This window comes from Mercenaria mercenaria, chromosome 11 (genome assembly GCF_021730395.1).
Source record: "Mercenaria mercenaria strain notata chromosome 11, MADL_Memer_1, whole genome shotgun sequence".
Taxonomy (NCBI): domain Eukaryota; kingdom Metazoa; phylum Mollusca; class Bivalvia; order Venerida; family Veneridae; genus Mercenaria; species Mercenaria mercenaria.
Window position 1 is genome coordinate 47,499,756 of NC_069371.1, and position 24,450 is coordinate 47,524,205.

Sequence of the window (24,450 nt, forward strand, 5' to 3'; positions counted from 1 at the left end):
AAAGTATCCATGTATGACGACATTACCAATCAAAATTAAAAGAATTATTGTTTCAATGTTGTGAAGAAAAAGTCTCTCAGGGTTGAACGGTAACTCACATTGTACACATTATAAACTGCAATAACGAATGATGACTATTCATTGCTTACAAAACATAGCAAGTGCAAGAACTGATCATTTAATCAATAATTGTTATTTTCATAAAGTAATAAAAAAAAACAAGAAAAGTTTGATAGACTTAAATGACTTTTGATATGACGTGGCTATGGTGTCTGCTCAACCCAGGGCTAGAGCGCGTGGACGGTAGCGTGCAGTTTCACTGCTGTCGACGAACAGGTTCAATCAAACCGAGCCTGCAACATTTTCATTTAGGTCGTGTTGGGCGACCTGTAATTTTCCACATTTTTTAATTTATTTACAAAAATTCAGAACTCATTTTTTCTATATGCAGCATGCTGTATAAGTTGAAAATTATTAGTAAAGTAGACGGAAATATTTGTATTCGTATTCCAGAACTGAAGAGCATATTAAAAGTCACGTGTCGATTTTATTCAATTAAATAAATTTCACCTCGATAATATTTCTTTTCAAACGGGAGTATTTCTGAACCGTCTCGCTAATTTGAAACATGTCGGTCAAATGCAAAATTGAATGATAATACATCTTTAGTTATTTCTTTACCAAAATAAATATTGACCGCACAACTCTAAGTCCATACTTCGGCACTGTGTATTTTAACCTAATAATTTACTAAGTAGCACATTTAGCAATCAACAAAAAAAAAGAATAAAAATATCAACAGCGCCGGTTTAAAAATAAATAGATATAAATGAATGAATTCTTGTAGAAAGAATGTTTCCAGTAACTGGAGTAATAATAACCGAATGCACATACACTTTCTGAAATTTTACACAGCCTTAGAAAGAAAATCCCACTTTTTGTGTCCTTTTATTTCAATATTTCATCTATTAAAATGAGATTCTACTCCAATAAATATATACTAGATTAAAACCGCGCTTCCGTATAGGCTTTGTCTGTATCTTTAACTAATATGTTATTTTTCCAAGCATTCATATTGGCAGACTAAATATAAAAAGATAATTTGTATCACATTTTGACATTTGACGACAATTTATATCTCGTAATTCTTGCACGATATGTCTAACTGCAGACTTTATAGACAACTATTTGTTTGATAACAGAAATAGATGACATTCGCTTTCTTTTTATGAGCATTTTTTCGGCACGCATTTTGATTTCCAAAGGCGTTATTATTAAATTATATTCCTTTATGAGGAAATGAGTTCTAAGTGATATGACATTAAATTGATCAGCTTTATCACATTTTAAACAGACCGAAATTCTCAGGCATTTTTTTTCCATATGTTTCTTGGCAGAACTAAAAAGAGACAATCTGACTAAAGTACATCTCCTATTACGCTACGCATAGGATCTGAAAACGACCTATTCATTGCCTCGTTCTGATGGCCCTTTCACTAGCCAATCAGAGCCTAGCTTACAACATCGTGCAAATCTACCTCTAGCATTGACTTTTGATATTTACAATTCTTATGTCGTAAAGTATCAGATAGCCGGTTAGCTCAGTCGGTAGGCCACTTGCTTTGTAAGCGAGGGGTCCCAGGTTCGAGTCCTGGAATAACTGCATATTTTTCTTACTCTTTGACAATCGAACAAGTCGCCTGATTGGATCACTGGCACCAGATCAGAAAGAAAATGCCTCCGTATGTGTTACACCCTACCCCTAGGTATTCTATAAGAACCATGGTCATGAACGGGAAAGTGCACTAACCCGTTTCAATCGTACATTTCTCAACTTAAACGCGCAGTTCGGTGAATGGGTACCTAGTATATTGAACAAGCGATAATTTATCTTCCATCGTGCACCAGTCACATTGTCTCAATATTCCATATTGCTGAGATTATAAACATATTTTATGCTTTCGTCAACGTTACAGAAAAAACTTGCTTGAACTTCCCTAATGAACATCCGGTCTAGAGGTCACGGCAGTGCGCACATGTTTGGCGAAACGTAAACAAACAAAAACAGATTTTTCAAAAATCACAATTTTACACTAAAACTCGAAATGATGAATGAAATTCATCTTGTATATGATCTTTAATTTGAAATCGTACATTGGTCTGCATCTGTTCTGTATATTTTATTCATTTTGCACATTTTGCTGCATTTTCACATTTTAGCGAAACACGTGTAGTAAAATGACGATTGACATACATTTTTACAACAGCCAATCAGAATCGTTTTATAATCTAGAACGGAACTTCAACAGGGAAGTTCAAGCAGGTTTTTTGTGTAATGTTGAAATTACTATAAACAACGCGTTGTTTTTCTTAAATAAAATGTATTGAAAAAATGTGACCGGTACACAATGGAAGATAAATTACCACTTGTTTGATATCCACAGTACACATTTACCCCACTGCGTGTTTAAGGTATGAAATGCGCGATTGAAACGGGCTAGTATATTTTTCCGTTCACGACCATGGTTCTTATAGAATACCTAGGGGTAGGGTATAACACGTACGGAGGCATTTTCTTTCTGATCTGGTGCCAGTGGATTGGATAACATAAAAATAGCAATAATGGAAATCCAAAATATACAGAAGACGAATGTGAATGGGTCGTTCTCAGATCTTCGTTCAGAAGATCAAGTACTTTAGTCAGATTGTAAAAAGAGACATAATGGAAATCGGTGTTTTATAACAGTTTCAATGAATTTTAGTTGATCTGTTTTCGATTTTACTTTCTTTAGAAGCAGAAGTATGATGCTTCTTACATCTTCGGAGAAATCTTGATTGTTTAAAGTGATTAATTGTTTCACAATTGTTTGCATTTTAATATGGCCTTCCAGCTTCTTTCAGAAGATGTTTGGCATTTTTTATAAGCTACTTTCTATTTGATCCAATTTGATCCAAGATGTATTGCAATACACGTATAATTGTATCTCTAGGTCATACAACGTATTTAGGTCTAACTTAATTTTAGTTAACCGTACATACCAGCTATCCCAATGCAATCTTTTCTTTGTAGTCTTTGTTTAAACCTGAGAATATCAGTATATGTGTACGTTACTGATCCCCTATCATGTACATCATGTACATCATGTATTTGATCATAACAATCAGTGATACTTCAGATGAAAAACTAATGTACATGTGACACACATATAAAATACATAATACCAAATTTACTGTCGTCATATATCGTTGATTACTTCAAGACATTCATTTATCCGCACCCATCAATATTGATCTCCCTTACATTCGGAGATACTTGATTTAGAGAAATTCATTTCAGAGCATATCCGACAGTTGTAACAGTGGAATCTTTATCGCACCTGCTGGTCTGTTACTTATTGATTCTATTTTTGGGTTAAATATACTGAACAAAATAGAAACAAATATAACTAAAATGTCTTGGATTTACAAACTAACGAAAGCAAACTTACGTGGGAAAAATTACAGCCAAATAAAATCCTAGACGTGCTCTATAAAACAATATTTGTGCTTTATTTAACCTTTTTCTTTTTTAACGTAGTTTTGCAGTTTTTGCAGTTCGGATCAATATTTTTTACAATGTAGAATTTGATTAAACCATGAGTTTTCAACACTTCGGTGTGAAATTCGGCATATAAAAAGGGGGACTTATGCTATATTTTGTGCTGATCTGATTTCATGATGAGAGTCTATGGAAAACTACAATTTTGATAAAATTTTCGTGAATCGATTTTTTTTTTAATTTTTATTGTTTTATTATTTTTTATTATATTATTTATACGTCTGGTTGCAATTGTGTGTCTACTTTCAGCATTCAAAATAGCAAAAGACGGATGTGTACATGTTATAATGGCGATATATGTGTAGAAAATTAAGTAAAAAGATAAGTAAAGGAATGGTTCAAACATTTGATCTAGAAAGGAGGGGTTTTTTTGTTGTTGTTTTTTTTTTTTTTTTTTTTTTGGAAAACATTCCCGTAATTAATCCTAATAAATATCCTACAAAAAGTAAGAACACTCACAATTTTCATCGTTAATAGTTTCTTTCTGTTGTATAAGATATTATTTACTTAAACAGGTAAAGAAAGCAAATTTTGTTACATTTATCCGAGGAAATTTTCTCAGAAACAAAAATATCAAAACAAATTCATGTGAAATTCAGAATTTATATAATCATTTGAATCAATTTTGCAATATTCTGTTACTTAACTGAAATTTAATAACATAAAGTATATATGTCATGCAGTTTAATACCTAGTTTGCTTCAGTTTTCGCTGTTCCAACCATCAGTCACGTTCCAATCATCAATGTGTTCAAAGACTCCTCAAAGAATCCTCTTGACTGATATGAAACGCAAGGAAGTACCGACAAAATGTTCAAATGATCGTTAGCTGTGAATGCGGCGTTTTTATATGGCAAACAAAGAAAGGCAACAAGTTGACATAACTGATAGAATGGCCTACCTCAAGTGAATATGCTTTCATCAAAAGAACACTAGAGTCAATTAATGAACAGCAAAATCTAAGATTCATGGGATAATACAAGGTTTAGATTTGACATTTTATAGTATCTACCTATAGCAGTTAGACATATGAGCCGCGCCATGAGAAAACCAACATAGTGGCTTTGCGACCAGCATGGATCCAGACCAGCCTGCGCATCCGCGCAGTGTGGTCAGGATCCATGCTGTTCGCTATCAGTTTCTTTAATTCCAAAAGGCTTTGAAATCGAACAGCATGGATCCTGACCAGACTGCGCGGATGCGCAGGCTGGTCTGGATCCATGCTGGTCGCAAAGCCACTATGTTGGTTTCCTCATGGCGCGGCTCATATATCCTTAATGTTAGTTATTTAAAAAAGACGTAAAACAGAGCACAATAGTAATCATTTTGTGTATGTCGATAAAGTTAAGTGTTCTCTTAACAATATAAGATAATGATATTTGTAATTGGTATTAGAGTAAGGCCAATTTATCAGTCATCATATAACTATTCCTAATGGAAAAATTTGTAACTAAAAGGCTTTTTTGTTTATATTGCTTATTCCTCTTTAATATCTCAAAATAATATCTTGCTTGAAGTTGAAACCAGTGCTATATAATCGCATGTACTGAAAAGGAAAGGGTGATTACATAGCAAAAACTTTTGTCTCTTTCATAAAAGCTCTTTTCAAAGAGTAATATTTACGGTCAAAAAAATAAAACATCCTACACATTTTATCAAAAATGTTCTACTAAAAGATTACCTCACCCACTGAATGACATAAAGTTTGATTATAGCACGAATTGAATAATGGTTTTAATTAAAATCAGGCGTTTTGTTTCCGTGAAATACCTATCCCATGATTGATATTAAATGATTCGTTTGAACCGATACTGTTTTATAAATGTTTTATTGTTCGACTTGACAAGGGCTTTTATTACACATCTAATATTGTTCTGTTTAACTACTTAAACATAACGTTTTATTAAGAACCTTCATATAATAAATTTGATAATAAGATCATTTTAGATTCATATCATTATATATCCTATTTCGTTATAATAAGCTTTCATAGTATACACTTTGTGAAGAAGGCAAATGTCGACACCAATTGAATGTTAACCTATATTGTTTTACTTTGAAGTGACACGTTCCTACGTTCTAAGAGAAACTCCGTAAAATGTTTACAACGTGAAACCGTCCATGGGTACAAAATAAGGTATCCTAATAAATTACCAAACATGTCGTGCAGTAGGGAATATAATTATACAATTATTTTGAAATAATTGAGAAAATGTACATTGTTCTTTGGCATTTTCAAATATATCTAACACTTATTTTCACTCACTTTATTTTCAGTGTTATTTATACAATTTGTTTGCCAAATCTGGTAGGGTTGAAAAAATCCAGCCCAAACCCAAACAGTGACTTCAATTCGTTACCTTGTCAAACGACTTGCGATAAATATATGAATAATGTCTGTGATTATTCATGGATATCAAACAGAGTTTAAATGAACAAACATGCCAAATAATATTTGCCAAATATTTTCAAATCACAGCGGTATCTACTTGCCCTTAATTAGCATATAGAAAATAACCAGAGATGATGAAAAAAATCTATTCGCAAAAGTGTCACCAAACTTTAGATTTTCCAACATACTTCCATTCAGGAACCTTATGAAAAAAATGTATCATTCAGCTGAGGTGTTTTCTTTACATATTCCTAGACTTGCAGTGCTTTATAACACTTAGCCGCTTACGTTTATGGATGTGACGTCAAGAACGTTATTTAGTCAGTTTGACCTCGTAGTGCATAGTATGTACGTTTCATGACACCCATCCGGGAACAAATAACATTTATTTGCAAATTATTGTAGAATTAGCTTTGTCTGGGTCAACTTAATTACAATATTTTCTATTATTTTCAAACACAAAGCAACACAAATTATTTTCCTATATTTTAAACTATTTTAATGCATAAAATGTGCTAATATGGATATCTTCATAGACTCATAGACTCTAGGTGTCTTTAAGTATTGATGTATTAACGCGGAAATTTAAACATGAATATTTCATAACATACATCAGTTAATGTGCAATGAACTTGTCAGTCTGCAGTCAAAAACTAAATGATATCATCTAACAATTCTATCAGAATCAGTTAAGGAGTTTCGATCACGATGTAACAGTAGCATGTAGCCAGCCGACTGTCTTGCAAAGAATAAATTATTGTACCAAAGGTGTTCAATATATAAACGGAAATAGTGCTTGGGATTTTAAAGACTATCAATTCGTATGGAATAAAGTCTATATGAACATCTTTTGGAAGAACAGAATACAACCAAGCAAAAGAATAGCAAACTGGGTTTGCCGGAGTCTGTTCATATGAGGTAATATGAAGTAATGAAATGTGCAACACTCCACATGCCCCCTAGAGCCCGCTTAAGCGGAATTCTGTTAATATAATGAAACTACATGTAAATAAATCCAAAAGAACCGGAAAATATAACAACACTAAGAAAGTATAAAAAAGGCTAAATGGATTAACAAATATCTAGGCTCCATAAAACTATCGACAGAGTAATAAATCGAACTCGAGATTCAATGAAGGAAAGGTTTGAATCCTTTTCGAGCAAAATATGCAGAAATTTTAGCTTTTGCTTAAAATATTACGCTCCATCAAGACAGCACATCCAGCAATCTTCACAAACATCTGACTCATAGCTCACGAGGAATGGTGCCCAAAGTATACCCAGGGACGGTGATAGTAATGCTCTATGAAGACCCTAAAACTTGTTCCCAGAACAGATAGCATACACAGGACCAACAAACAATTAATTGAACTTTGGCATCTTGTTTTACGCGTTGCATAATGATCTATTACTTTCCCGGATCTCATACTTAACGTTTGTTACAACGAAATATACATGTATGTAATCGAACATATTGTCAAATGTAAGTTGAAAACCCTCTTACATAAGTCTTTTTCTCTGAAGTGAGGAATGGAGGAGGTCAATAAAAATGTTGCCTTTGACTCTAAATCAATGACAATCTGTCACGAAAGACTGACGGAAGCAAGCAAACATTACTTTTTAGAAGATATGATTACTGTTCGATCTCCGTCAACCTCTTGACAGTTATGATGTGGTATTTAGTTTACCACTGTATTTTGGGAACCAGTTTATGGAAAAGTGTCGACTGCAAACGTTTGATGAATGTCTTTGCATTCCAATACGATTGTGTCACATGTATATAATAGTGTATCTATCATCTTTCAATTTATCAACAAATAAAGTATTGGTCTGTACTGATCTACGGCATCGGCAACCTTTAGTGAAGTACTATATGATCAAAGAATAACGCGAATTGGGTTAGAACATATTTTTGCGTGGTGTATTGATATAAATTTCTTCGAGAAGGTTCTTATTTTCATTCCTTCACGAAGAATTTATTGTTTTCACCGTGAAACGTGTGCTTGGTATAATGCAGAGCTCTACAACGAAAAGAAATCATATTTAAAACAAGTCTCCAGATTCTCCTAAAATCCGAATTATTGACGTCTTGTAAATAATGATAGTCTATTAAATTTTACTGTAGGCCATTCCTGTAAGTTACCTTATATGTTTTTTTTTTATATAATGTCCACGAGGCAGGATTTCAATTTATCTTCAATTTAAAAAGTGAAAACATAAACCTATGGTATCGTTATGTAGACGTGCAATTTGTCAAATTATCCAGTTTCTCATTAACTTAAAACAATGAAAAGATCTAGATGAAAAAAATATTTCATCTCAGGAAGGTAAATTTGATTTTTGAATGTTATAATTACAATAGACACTTTAAATTTACAGACTAATCCATCTCAAATGTGTTTCTACTTTGGTAAAGAGCAACGCAAGACACCAGTGCTACTTTTCTCTGTAATTTGTTTAGAATACTTTGGATATTAGTAATGAATTTAGATTATTTCGGAAATCACTGTAATTCTTCTGAGGCTTTTCTTGATATTTTTTATTGATAAATATCCAATACATTAAATTTTCTCTGCAGAAGGCTGTTTTCATTACTTTTATCATTAATATCTTATGTGTTAAATCAATTGGAAAAGCTAAGTTTTCCAACGTTTGCTGAGAAAATTGTTTTGTAATCCGTGTTTCACTGCACTTGATTTTAGCTCACCTGGCATATTTCAATAAAACTTTATAGAAATGGTTGGTCTTCTATCAGATTCCTTTAAATCTATGCAGAATTCCGGTTGCATCGGCAATCAAAGGGAAAACAATAATTAAAGAAATAAAAATCTCCTCAGAGACCGGTAGGCCGATTCTAATATTATTTCTCAGAAAAAGACCTTGGATTACGCTCCACCAAATTCTTTCAAATCATTCTGCTGCTTTTAAAAATGGCTGCCAGGTTGCTGGGCTGATTTTTCCGTATATGGCTATATCGAAAATCAGAAAATAATATAAAGCAATGTTTTTTCATTAAAAAAAAACATTGCCTCCAGGGAGGTTAAATGTATTGTCCTTACTTTTAGTTTGTTGAATTTCTTGATATTGTCTCTTAGCATCACATTTATCATCCCCACACTCCCAGTATCAATTATACTGCAAAACTCTTTCTTTTCATTTCTCTAGAAACATACTGGGCATGTTATGAGAAATATATAAACAGCGCCACTTCTCAAGTAGAATCAGAAGATGTTAGAAAACTATTAACGTGTCAACACTTTTGACGTCTATTTGAGGATGAAAATTTAGTTAATAATTAATCCTATCTACCAATTTATCAATGTTTTGACTAATGTCATCGCCTTTTTTCTAGCGTTACAAACATAAGGTGCACACCACGTCCAATTCAATATCTAAGTTATCGTATTCAAGAGCCATGTTTCTTTCACGACTGGGTATAAGCACAATGTTTTATTACATCAATTAATCTTTTAGTTTTCTTTTCAGCCGCTATTTGCAGTTCGAACAATAAAGTGTATGCCTAAACATGTGATAAATTTGATATATTTCCAATGATTTCTATTCAATTAATGATAAAACAGATTAAATTGGAGAATCTTGTCTTAACAGTTTGCCAGCAAACAGAACATTACGATGATATTTCAGTAGACCACATCACTGAACACAATACTTGATAAGATTTCTTTTGATTTAACACGGCTGGCATTGACAAAGGCGTTTCGGAGGAAGAATCCATTGGAACAAACACGCAAATGCGATGACAAATTGAAAAGTTCCCTCTACATCTATGATCTTAATTTATCTTTCACTAAACTTTAATAGGCTGGATTTAAATAATTCACATTAATTTGTTTCGAAATTGCAAGGTCACAATTTAGATCATGTTATTAGTCTGTAGCATAAGTGGAAGAGAAATTCTCAAGTGCTCCAATGGGAATTATTTCAAACATGAAAAGAGGCATTGATCTTCCGCTGACTAGCTGGTAAACTTCACAAGAGAAAAAAAAACTAAAATAGGGGTATCACACCGATATAAATGACGGGACAGTGGTGCCAAATCAGCCATTTTTAAGTTGAACTTTTCTTTATTATGACAAAGACAACAGCAATTTGTTTATCATCATGAGGTAAGTACTTTGTCAGAATTATGGCCGTTTTATAATTTCTTGGTAATGTTGTTTTGTTTAGGTCCAGCAAAACTTTGACTTTTTGTACACTTCTTTATTTTTATTATTTTCATTATTTTATCTGAGTAAGTAGGCAAAGAACAAAATATCTTTTAAGGTTCACTTATCTTGAATACTACAGCGCAGTCTGTGCTCTTCATTATATACAACAACACCAAGCTTTGGAAATGGGTTATTTCCTAACACAGACGTTACATTTGTTCATGAACAATTCATCAACGTACATACTAAAAGTCAAATAATCAAGCTTTTTATTGCAGTAACTATCGATCATACATTTAAGATAATGCATTGTGCTACATTGCATGTCGCCCTGTCTTTACTGAAGTATCGCCCTTGCGTGCGCAACGGAGATATAGCCGCCAATAACGTCTATCACTCGTTTCGAAACAATGGGTTCCGACGTATCTATATAATCATTTGAGCCGCGCCATGAGAAAATTAACATAGTGGCTTTGCGACCAGCATGGATCCAGACCAGCCTGAGCACCCGCTGTTCGCTTTCAAAGCCTATTGCAATTAAAGAAATCGTTAGCGAACTGCATGGATCCTGACCAGACTGCGCGGATGCGCAGGCTGATCTGGATCCATGCTGGTCGAAAACGCATTATGTTGGTTTTCTCACTGCGCGGCTCATTTTATGAAATGAAGGGGCATGTATACATAAAACTCAAGTGATAAGTAAGATATCAGTTATAGATCAAAATCTATATGTATTACTGATGTGTTCAAGAACAATAATATTTCTCTTTTAATTACTTGTACATATCTTTGACAAATGATTGATACATAAATGTTGTTTTCAGTACATTTTATTGCTTTTAATTTAGTACTCTTGTTTTTCAATAATGACGAAACTGTAGATCGCGTCCGCTAAACTTGCTCCTGCATTCTCCTTATTTCTATATACATAATGAACAATAATCGAACCAGCAATGCTAGTATAAGTGGTCAAGATATTAACAAACTTAATCACTGAGAACAATCAGCAATGAAAACTTACTGACGATAAAGTTTTAATGAATTTTCCAGCATTTACCTTCGACATAAGCATTCTTTGTTACGTTCGCCGCAAGACATTTCTTAGTGTACTCAATATCTATTAACATTGGATGCCTGTTACGATACCGAAATTCCTAAATGGCGTATTATCATTTAATTATAATACAGTCACGTTTACATTGGTCGAATGTTTATAAACTCTATTATTATACTTAACTTACATTTCCCTATATAACTTACTTATAGTTAAAAAGTCTTTATATTGTCCATTTGAATTGATATTAGGTTGTTACTGTTAGCCATTAACAGGTTACTGTTAGCCATTAACAGGTAAATAGCTTATAGCCATTAACAGGTTACTGTTAGCCATTGACAGGTAAATAGCTTATAGCCATTAACAGGTTACTGTTAGCCATTAACAGTATGATCTTACACCCTGAGAAAAAGCACAAGAGTTTAAAAATAGATATTAAGGCTCTTCAATAAACGTTTCACTGATATATTATCTATTTATTTTTCGGTATTTTAAAATAAATACATTTGATTATATTTCTTGGGCTCACAATTTCTGCCAACACACTCAATCTGATATTAATATTTAATCCCACACATTGTTGTTATTTGCTATAGACTAAAATATGTTAAATGTCGGTCAATCATACGCTTAATTTGAAAAATGCTTACTGTCAAAAATTATTCCATTTGAAATATTGAAAATTTCTTTACATTAAAAGCGGAGGCATTCACGTTTGCTTGATTTAACTTTGCAGATTTTCATTATTATTATGTGGTTTGATCTATTTATATGTAGGAAATTTCTTTTGATATTTATAATGTGATCTAGTTTTCAGACAGTATTATCGAACATCTTGGCATCCTGTAAAGGACTTTCATAGGCGAGAGGATCATGTTCATAGTTTATCTTATATAAACCAAAAACATGTGTTCTAATGTTAAGCCTACATACTACAAGAGTGATATAGCTTTGATTTTGACAGCTGATGATTTTGTCATTATTTATACTGAAAAAATGTCTTTCGTAACTATAAACATTCAAACAAAACTTAATGTAAAATTTGATGTTATCTGGAAACTTCACAGACTGAACAAACTTTTATGAACTTGTTTGAATAATGTGAAGTAGATTCGATCTTTAACATGGCAGTTGTAAGAATGTTTCTTGTCAAAAACGCCTGATCCATCGACCTTATGGTACTCAATTGCCAGTTTTTCATCGTTCTTTAAGAAAGACGTATTTGCACTATTAGTTCTATGTAAAGGAGAAAAGCCCAAAACTGTCCATTATGTGAAAGAATGGACAAATCGAGGCGCAACGCGCCGAGATTGTCCATTATTTCACATAATGGATAGTTTGAGGCTTTTCTCTGACTTAAAACACGTCCTCACGAAAAAAATCAAGATTGTCGTGATATTATATAATGTCTCTGATATTGTCCACTTTGAGGCAAAGACAATTCATTGATATGTGTCTCTGTGCTAAATAAAAATACCAAGGCAAATGGAGTTTAAATTAGATTGCATATAAATATTTATTGCAATTAAACGTTTTTTTAAACACTAATGATATTCAGTGCTGATTCTTCGGAAGTTTCGGACATATCTCGTTTTGTCATATTTATGAATGATTTGAAGTACCTTTACAAAAAGTAAAATTAAACTTGGCCTTACGATGTATAGTTGCCCATGCTTTGTTTGTGCTGAGTTTGCAGTTTTATATAAATCAAGTAATTTAATAAATGACGGGTCCAGGTGAAGACATTCTAAAATGTATGTATATGTATTTTATATCGTTATTAGAAAACAATCGTTCTTATCTTGTAATTACGAGATATTCTTTCAATTTTATTAGAATAAATTTACCCGTATCACATGAGAACTTTACTCGTTATGACTCATATCTTGTTTTTACGAGAAAATATTTCGTTATTACAATAAAAATAGCATCGTTATTGCAAGACAATTGTATTCAAGTTCAATTAAGATCATTACGGCCAAATTTTCTGGTAATACCGAAACGTGCAGTGAAACTTTAGGAAAATTGACGTTGTTTTTTTGTCTTTGTAGTAGAAAGGTGAAATTGCACATTTCTTGGTATGACTGCAACAAATGTCAGTTATGGCACAAATTTAACCAATTTTACACGAACACTGCATGAGAAAGATAGGTCGGCAGCATTTGAAAAAGAAAGAAAAATTATGTGTTTTAGCTCGATTATTCAAAGAATATGCGTAGCTATTGGACTCCAGTTTGTTTAATTCTGCCCACTGTTTTCTCGTTTGGGGCACAGCCATTATTTTATCTGGGGACTATACGCCGCAATTTGTTTAATTCTGCCCACTGTTTTCTCGTTTGGGGCACAGCCATTATTTTATCTGGGGACTATACGCCGCTTTTCATGGATTTGCACTCTAAATTACATTCTGGTACTTATAACATGTGTAAATGTTGTGTTCTGCTAAACCCGGGGCTAGAGGGCGTGGACGGTAGCTTGTACTTCCACTACCGTCCATGAACAGGCTCAATCAAACCGAACCTGCAACATTTTTGTTTATGTCGTGTTAGGCGACCTGTGGTTTTCCACTTTTTTATTTCATCGTCGATGTCCGCGTCGGTGTCCCTATTTGGTTAAGGTTCATGTAAAGTGTTTGAGACCACCCCTTGGGTAAATTTTTATTTTGGAAATTATACCCGACAGACCCATACTATTCTTAACATATATATACGGAGCTGTTCAGAAGAAGTAGAAAATACTTTATATAGAGGTCACCTTGTTTTGTAATAGGTATTTTGTCTTACAAAACATGTACTTCAACTGTCCGCATTATATTTTGTACAAAATATCAAACTTCTTTTTCAAACATATTTTTTCTCTTAATTTGTTTTTGTTGTATGTTTTACATACTTATCTAGGTACTCTGGGTTACATTTATATTTGTTAAAATACTGCAGTTTTTTTGTCAATTTGACAGCTCTACTTTCACTTTCATTTTGAATGTTTGCATTTTTTTTAAATGTACATGGTATGTAACACTTTCAACCCCTGGAGTACCTGGACAAACATGTTAGACACACAATGATAAGAAAAGTAATGACAAAATACTTTTGAAAAAGAAGTTTGATATCTTCTACAAAATAGAGCAAGAACAGTCAAAGCACATATGATATAAGACAAAATGTGTTGTCCAAAAGGGAATAACCTATCTTAATAGTTTCTTCTATTTATTATGAACAATTTGTTGTATTCTTTATGATAGACCAAGGCCTATGCGGCTTAAAATAACTAAAACAAAAATTCACCCGAGGGGTGGTTTCAAAAGACTTTACTTTTAGTTTTTGTATGTAAGCTGGTATCTCAGTAACCACTTGTGAGAATGGATTGAAACTTCACACACGTATTCATTGTGATAAATTGACTTACGGGTTTATCACTGCACAGGTTCCATAACTCTATTTTGTATAATTTTTTATAAAGGTTTTATATGTAAGCTGGTATTTCAGTACCTACTAATGGAAATGGATTGAAACGTTACATTCTTGTTCATTGTGATGATCTGACATGCAGTGCTCATGTTCCATAACTCTACTTTGCATTTTTACAAAAGTATGCCAGTTTTTCGAATAAACAGTTGTTGGTTTAATTTTTGTATGCAAGCTGGTATCTCAGTATCCACTAATGGGAATGGATTGAAACCTGCACATTTGTCCATTGTCATGAGCTGATATGCATTGCACAGGTTCAATAACCATTTTTGCAATTTTACAAAATTATGCCCTCTTTTCGATTTTAATATTCATTCAATTGACAAAGGCTGTTGAAAAGTCGAGCGTTGCTGTACTCCGACGGCACTTGTTTTTACATTACGTTGCCTATTTTCATCTTTTTTTACTGAAAATGCCATACCAGGTGTATATCTGCGATACTTTTCTATTGCGATTTAGGAGTACACAAAGAGGACTTTTTTACTTTCTAACGGTTGAAGATTTAAACTAACATTCTGTAATTACTTTTGGCACATTGTTTAATTTTCATTTGACTGATAATTTGTGGGGCGATTTGGGTTAAAATAGATAAAAGTAGAAACTTCACAGGTCGCTCAACACGACAAAAACGAAAATGTTGCAGGCTCGGTTTGATTAAAGTCATACGTTCCTCTTCAGGTTTTTTTTTTATTGCAGTTACAAGGTCTGTAAAACGTTGCAGTTTATATTTCGAAACTTTCGGATTTCTTAGGTTAATGAACTCACACCTCTCAACGTACAAGGTTGTTACTATACCTCTCCATTATTAACCTATGCCTGTCCATTCTTAAAGTATCCATTATTTTAAGAATGGACAGTTACAGGTTAATAATGGACAGGTATGGTAAAATAATCGTCTGTTTAGAACGGTGTCGGTACAATAACCTATATAATGGACAAAACTAACAAAGGATTACATCATAACCGTGTTTTAAATAATAGTAGGAGTTTCTTTTTTAATGCATTGTCTATGTTATACGAAAACGTCACTTATACTACAAAATATCTTATCTTGTGATCGAATAGATGTAAAGGAATTTTCAATGATATGCCAAACTACTATATAACTGCATACTACAAAATGATTTATCTTGTTATCAAATCGATGTAAATGCATTGTCCACTTGTATACTATAAAATGTTTTATCTTGTGAACAAATAAATGTAAATGCATTGTCTACTTTATTGGAAAATAGCATGCATACTACATATTGTTTTATCTTGTGATCAAATTGTCTTTGTTATATGAACCATCATGCATACTAAAAATGCTAATATTGTGATCAAATAGATCCAAATGCATTGTCTATTTTATGAGAAAATATCATGCATACTACATATTGTTTTATCTTGTGATCAAATTGTCTTTGTTATACGAACCATCATGCGTACTGAAAATGTTTATCCTGTGATCAAATAGATCCAAAATGCATTGTTTATGCTATGCGAAAATATAATGCATATTTAAAAAATGGTTATCCTGTGATCAAATAGATGTAAATGCATTGTTTATTTTATGGGAAAATATGATGCATACTACATATTGTTTTATCCAGCAATCAGATAGATGTAAATGCATTGTTTATTTTATGGGAAAATATAATGCATACTACATACTGTTTTGTCTTGTGATGAAATAGATGTAAATGCATTGTCAATGTTATACGAAATAACCATGCATACTACAAAATGCTTAACTTGTGATTAAATACATGTAGATGCAAATGCATTGTCTACTTTATGGGAATATACCTTGCATACTACATTTTTATCTTGTGATCAAAAAGATGTAAATGCATTGTCCATGTTTTGTGAAAATATCACGCATACTGCAAAATGTTTTATCTTGTGATCAAATAGATGTAAATGCATTTTCAATTTTTTGAGAAGATATCATGCGTACTACATTTTTCTTTTATCTTGTGATCAAATAGATGTAAATGCATTGTCTATTTTAATGGGAAAATACAATGCATACTACACATTTTTATCTTGTTATCAAATAGATGTTATAATTAAATTTCCTTTCTTTTCGTGCCAGTCTACAGACTATTTCTGTGTTCGTTTTCGATTAATACTCCTGTCAATTATTTCCTGCTGTAATTTGTCAACTTATCCAATACATCAATAGAACAGAGTAGAATATGAATATATTCTATCAACCAATTATGGGTAATCATAAACAAATCAAGAACAAATCCAATATAACAAACCTTCAAATTATAACAAAGGCTTGATTCTGAATGATGTAAAACACTAAACTAAATATAAAGCACGTGTACATCTAAAGTGAACAATTACAGATATATTACGTCATACTTTAATCACAAATATATCATAAATAATATATATCTCTAAAAAGACGTTTGCATTATAATGTGTTAAACTACATCCAAAATTTAAGTATCCAACTAATGATATTCAATACATATGAGCCATATTTTAATGCTTATGAATAATATGGCCTCTTCTTTCTCTTTTTATGTAAAAAGTAGGTTTCTCATCCCACCTTATATTTAGTTAAATCAAACTTTACACTTTAAGTTTGTTTGGCTTGATACTTCTAAGCACCTGAATATTTCTGCTGTAATTTCTTTTAAGCGTTTAATCATAAAATGCTAGTTAAGTCAATCAGTCGCCAAAGATTTGTATGCATGTATTATCATTAAAATTTAGAGTTATAATTAGTCAATATAAAATCCATATAAAATCCATCGTCATTGTCGGTCTAAGAATAAAGAATTGAAAATTAAACCATGTTTCGAATTTAGTTACTATATTTGCTATTAGTTTTAATGTGCTGCTTTTTAATTTGACATAGTGATATTGAATTGTTAAGTTTTAAAATATTTGAGTTCCTGTCAAAGGTGAACAACAGATTTTATTTACTATCTGGCCATTACGCGTAAGTGACACTTTCCGTTACAATCTTAAAGCTTTAATCGACTTTATATTTCTCTTTAAAACTGAAATGTATAACTAATAAAAACGAAACGTAGTATGAAAGTTATAGATATAATTTAAACATCAAGGCTAAGCAGGAAAAAAGAAAGTAACGGATCAAACATCGACATTTTTTCATGTTGCATCAAAGATGCGTTAAATATCAAGTAAAGCGCTTTTATTATATTGTCCTGTTTAATACGTATTTTGTCAAGGTTCTAATATGATACTACAATGGTTAAGTCACCAATACTGTGACATGGTTGTTAATACATTTCTATTTATCAATGCAAAAAGCAAAAACAACAGAAACCGTATTAACTACATTGCCGTGGGACAAAGCTTTTCCTCCAGTTTAGAGGGGTATCGAGTATAGGGGAGTTTTGTTTCTTGGAAGAGGTGTAACTATTCTATCCCTGAAACATAAAAATATTTACAAAACATGAAAGAACACTTTTCGTGCATTGTAAAGAATCTCTTTAATTATGCATGTAATGTGTCTGGACTAAAACTTGTTATGCTAATCATTAATTACTTCCTTCTAAAGATTACATGAGACGCACCATGAGCAAACGGGTTCTATAATTGCAATAGGCTTTGAAAGCGATTAGCATGGATCCTGACTAGACTGTGCGGATGCGCAGGCTGGTCTGGATTCATGCTGGTCGCAAATGCACTGTGTTGGTTTTCTCATGGCGCGGCTCAATTATAAAAGGCATGCTTGATATAAACTGTTTCTTCAGCTTAGAAAGGACGTTGTACATTTACATTTTTTACATTTTCTAGTTTAAAAAGTTCAGCCTGATAAGGAATTCTCATAACAGTAGAAACATTAAATTCTAGATGAAAACTACAAGACGACAATATCTTCACAATGCACGACCATGAGTGTTGCCATGTGGTTAAACACATATATTTACATTTACTCAATTTTTTCCATTGAAAAATATGACGTTTATTTTGTATGGATTGTAAAAGGAGTCGGCCTTAGGATAACGTGGCATAATGATATCGCCTTTTTGACGATGGGTATAGCCAGGTATTCAGTCTTGTCAACAGAATGATTCAAATGCAGATTCTAATGCTAATGACAACAAGATATGTGCAATGCATTAAACAAACGTGTTGATCAATGGAACGAAAATATAATGTCAATATACGAAATGATTTAAACATTAAATGCAAAACCATGAATCAATAGCGCATTTACAGGATTTTCCGATTATATTCTACCTAACATTTCGCATAAACCCGAAAAATCATTTCTTATATACAGGACTATATAATAATTTTTATTCCAATGACAAACTAGAGTTCATGGATTATTCTTATTTATTTTTATTATGTTTAACTTCTTGTTCCTCTTTTATAGAAACAAAAAGTACTAGAAGTGAACTAAGAATAATGACATTATAGTTATAATAAATAGTAAAAATATGCTGCTTGTGATACAGTTTTTACTTAAAGTCAGACAATTTCATTATCCTGCAAATATCAGTACTGCAATTTCCGAAAACATGTATGTCTGATCGTTGCTTCCAAAATATTTATATTGTTCTGCTTTTACATTGTGTCTTTGAATATAATCAAATTTAAGTTTAACGTACAGAACAGTTTATTACATCAATATTCATTTTTTAAATGCGTTGACATTTCAATAACATGTCATTGGAGTGAAAATAATCTTGAAAACATTCCTTCCATTATTTTGATAAATGTATTAGCATGCTGAAAACTCGTACCTGATGTAACGGCATGCTCCACGTAACTTGGACACGAGAAATACGTTCTAGTACCAGGATCTGTATCTCCGATACATCCGTATCCGTCCCATGTCCGTGGACAAAATGCACCCGCTGATACGTTTCTTTTGGGCGTTGTCAGCTGTTTCTGACAACAGGAAATAGCAGCATAACAACAATCTATCCATCTCTTACAATCACTTCCTATCAGAGTGTTACAAATAATATCCCTTGACGTCACATTGTTGACATCAGCAATTACAGAAAAGTTTTGTGAATAACTGCCATTGTCATTTGTCGGAATGAGAGTCCAAGGCTGTTGAGAATCGGGCTGTAGCTCACTACCAGAATAGAACAAGTATTTATAACACATAGAACATGAAAACAACCGAAAGATAGTTACAGGCAGCTCAGCAAAGCGATCCCTACATACAGCCTGCATTTTCAAAACATTTAATGTTCCGACAACGAAACTACTATCACCAAAATCAGTCCATGATAAAAGTGATCCAATGTTTATTTTTATTTGTTTTTGCCTGTATAATGTCTAAAACATACGTTTGTCTTAACTGATAACAGATATTTGAATATCCTTTGATACCGCGTTTAGCTTATCAAGACTATCAACGTTCAGTGTTTTATATAAAAAGTGTTATGCATTTAATAATATCTGGATTAAAGGTCAATAAAATTAACCATGCGTCTTAGCTTTTTACCCTTAAAATGTTAACAATTTGCCGATAAGCTATTCATTATTTATTTAAATTTACAGCAGCACAACTGAACAAATTCAATCCCAGTGTAGATAAAACACGAACAATTTCTTTATTTGCATCTGATTTAAGTTGCAATTGTAAACGCCTCTGATTGTTTATGTTTTCGTAAACTATGGTACAAATATCAGTTGTAAGATTTCCTTTATAATTATCTGTGACAAAGTTTAGTTTTTACATTGCTATATTTACCAAGTCATAAGATATGGTATAAAATAAAACGCACCATTCCAGCATTGTTTGTAAATATTTAGATTATTATTCATCTAAGATATGCGATCCTTAAAGTAAAATAATGTTATTTCAGTTAATATTCTTTTAGGTATGTCGTTGTGAAATGCTCCATAAACAGAGAAACATGACGTTGATAGCCATTTTATGATTGTGCACAAATGTAAAATTCCAGTCGCTTTTTGTCTGTTAACAAATTACCCTTTATCTTCGCGTTGTATGAGAACAATTAACCCATTAATGTCTTCCCCCTCTTTTCAGTGCGCACAGTGTGCGTAACCAGCATCGGTTTTAATGTCGATACAGACCGGAGTAAATACTATTCCAATAAGAATATATTGCTGTAGTTGCTTCCAGCAGTGTAAAAACCGATACATTTTTTCATATATATATATATATCAATTCATCACTTGATCTGTTTATAGTGAAGTTTAAAGGGTATGACTGCTTAAATGTATATTACAACGACTGCTGATTCAAGAAAATTATTATTGAAAAGGATGTTAAAGCTCGTATTCATTGGTTTAACTCCCCGATGATTTGTGAAATAGTGAGAAGAACTGAACATTTAAGTAACAATATATACCAAACAGTGATTTACCGTTGAATAAAATCATTGCTTGGAGTTTAGATGCGAAGGAATTATATCGCGAGACCCTTTAATGTATGTTTACTATGAATATATATTTATTGTCTATACTTTCAAGTATGAACTGTGGACCCAGTATACCATTGAATAAGTACTATATGGTCATTAAGAAAATATGTTGTTTACTGAAACAGGTATGGCTATTGTATCAGTGATATAAATACTAAAATCGCTCCTAATCAAACCTGTCTGTGAACTGCAAAAGTTCTGGTACACTTTGTGCAAACAATAAAAGATTTCTGCATTACACTTAATTTTAGTGACAGTCATATTATGGCGCTTTTAACGTAACAATATCAAACAGAACAAAGACTAAATAAAGGTTTCATTCATTTAAACATATGTACAGTTCTCACATATTTTATCACGACATGCACTACTTCAGTAACACTCTGCGTTACTTCCAATGAAGAGTAGCAATACACCAAAAGCAACAAGTTTTATTATGTCATAAAATGCACAAATGTCAATTAATACCATTCAAAAAAGGCGTAACCAGTATTGATATTTTTTCTAATGTACATGATAAACACATTCTTATTCAGCACACCACATTTAATTGGAACTTAAACTTAAACTGAAATAATTTCTGGTATTACTAATTAACTTTTGCAATGTATGTCATAGAACAGCCAATTTGTATTCGTAATTGTTAAATTTGAATTTCAGGTGTTTTTTTTTTTTTTTCAAAGACCGCTCATTGAGGCTATGTAGTAAAGATAATAGGTAAGGGTAGATTTTTTAAAATGCATACTTCCCTTAAATGTTAAAAATGGTATTTTTCATCAGTTGTTTATCGATCAACCATTACACTGGGCATTTTCTGTGATTATGCAACAATATAGTTTATGACACGTACGTATGACATCACTAATAAGTAAGCGTCATTTTTGACAAGGTACTTTCCTAGGGTGAGACAAACATATCTGTCTGCAGCACGTGATTGATTGGACATACTTCCCCGCTAGAAATACAATACTTGAATTGTCTTTTACAGTTATTCCGATGCTACAACGTTAGTAATTTCGTTATATGTTTGGTATACATAATATATCGCGTCTTGTACCGTTCGCTGTCCGTAGCTTTAATAACAAAAATGTGGGAATTTAACATCGAAATAAGTATATCTGATAGTCCAGCCGCTGCTGATATATCAACATAAGGATGCATTTGTTTTAGCCGCTGCTGTTACATCGAAATGACAATGTAACCGCCACTCTAGCCGCTGCTGTTTAATTGAAATACAAATGCAGTTACAAGTTCAGCATCTGCTAATACATCAACATAATAATGCAACTGCCAGTCTAGCCGCTGCTGTTACATCGAAATGAAAATGCAGTTGCAAGTCTAGCCGCTGCTGTTATATTGAAGTGAAAATGCAGTTGCTAGTCTAGCCGCTGCTGTTATATTGAAGTGAAAATGCAGTTGCTAGTCTAGCCGCTGCTGTTACATAGAAAAGAAAATGCAGTTGCTAGTCTAGCCGCTGCTGTTATATTGAAGTGAAAATGCAGTTGCTAGTCTAGCCGCTGCTGTTATATTGAAGTGAAAATGCAGTTGCTAGTCTAGCCGCTGCTGTTATATTGAAGTGAAAATGCAGTTGCAAGTCTAGCCGCTGCTGTTATATTGAAGTGAAAATGCAGTTGCTAGTCTAGCCGCTGCTGTTACATAGAAAAGAAAATGCAGTTGCTAGTCTAGCCGCTGCTGTTATATTGAAGTGAAAATGCAGTTGCTAGTCTAGCCGCTGCTGTTACATCGAAAAGAAAATGCAGTTGCTAGTCTAGCAGCTGCTGTTACATAGAAAAGAAAATGCAGTTGCTAGTCTTGCAGCTTCTGTTACATCAAAAAGACCATGCAGTTGCTAGTCTAGCCGCTGCTGTTACATCGAAATGACAGTGCAGTTGCCAGTCTAGTCGCGGGTGTTATATCGAAATGAAAATGCAGTTGCTAGTCTAGCCGCTGTTGCTACATCGAAATGAAAATGTAGTTGCTGATTTAGCAGCTGCTATCACACTGGAATGACAATGCAATAGCCAGTCTAGCCGCTGCTGTTACATCGAAATGAAAATGCAGTTGTTAGTCTAGCTGCTGCTGTTTTATCGAAATGAAAATGCAGTTGCTAGTCTAGCTGCTGCTATTATATCGAAATGACAGTGCAATTGCCAGTCTAGCCGCGGGTGTTATATCGAAATGAAAATGCAGTTGTTAGTCTAGCCGCTGTTGTTATATCGAAATGAAAATGCAGTTGCTAGTCTAGCCGCTGCTGTTATATCGAAATGAAAATGCAGTTGCTAGTCTAGCCGCTGCTGTTATATCGAAATGAAAATGCCGTTGCTAGTCTAGCCGCTGCTTTTATATCGCAATGAAACTGATTTGCGAGTCTAGTCGCTGCTGTTATATCGAAATGAGGATAACCACTGTCGTTCCATTAATATGAGGCTGCAATATAACGTCTAGCCACTGCGCTTTTGATTGACTGATACCATGTTTATGTCATCGACTTTTCAACCATAAGCTATCAGATGACATTGCCACGTCCAAAGAACTGTTTTATGCTCTCTCACTGGTACAAAGAAGGATATCCACAGAAGGTCTATGATTTGTTTATTCAGGACAGCAACTACTTTACTACATGGAATATTCAAAGGAAATAGGTAGATGAACAGAACATGCATGCACACACTAGGAATAAGCCATGATTATAATTCTTATTCTGGTCATTGTACCATCCAATAAAACAATGGCAAACATAGAGTTAAGAATTTTGCTAGCTAGTTTTACAGAATCATTGTATCATTGTAACCTTCTTGTTTGACTACGAAATTGTTCTTTGTTCTTTTCAACTTCGAAAATTAACAGCCTATTTCAAAGTAATCAAATGATGGTTTGTTGTTATTGTTTTAACTCATCCTTAAGGAGAAAACTATTTTAGTTTAAGCAACAATTCATGGCTTTAATAAATTATTGTAAAGTAGCAATACATTGTAAATGATACAAACACTTGCTGCAAATATGTTGAAGTGCAAACGAATAAATATTGACGATTACTGTGCTGTAATAGCGTGTGAAATTATCCAGATGCCTGAATTTTCACGCGACAGATAAATAACAAAACGTGTGCATGATGTGTGTCAGTAAATGCATCATTTATCAAATAGCTTTTATTCTTTTCATTTATAATATTTTTAGTTGCAATAAAGCGCGTTTTAAAGCAAAACTCTTTTGCATATGAACTAGACGTTCAATTAGTGATACCCTGATATATTTCTGTTATTTTACAATTGATCAAGCGATTTCCCAAATATTTTTGACATCCTGCAGTAAATAATAGGTGTCTAGTTTATAGTAGTTGATATCATTTAATATGAAATAGTACAATTAGGAAGAGTTGTTTTAG

General features: G+C 32.9%; 1 protein-coding gene across 4 annotated transcripts in view; it reads right to left on the reverse strand.

The window, feature by feature from the left end:
* LOC123532362 (calcitonin gene-related peptide type 1 receptor-like) overlaps positions 1–24,450 on the reverse strand; it is a 199,788-nt gene that overhangs the window by 61,617 nt on the left and 113,721 nt on the right. Inside the window, exon 1 of one of the 4 annotated variants that reach the window (XM_045313782.2) lies at positions 19,404–20,658. The exons of the other annotated variants lie outside the window; for them this stretch is intronic. Within the exon in view, the coding sequence (XP_045169717.2) occupies positions 19,404–19,845 (442 nt within the window). The 5' untranslated portion in view covers positions 19,846–20,658. Of the gene's footprint in view, positions 1–19,403; positions 20,659–24,450 lie in introns of those variants that run through there. 4 annotated transcript variants of the gene reach the window in all.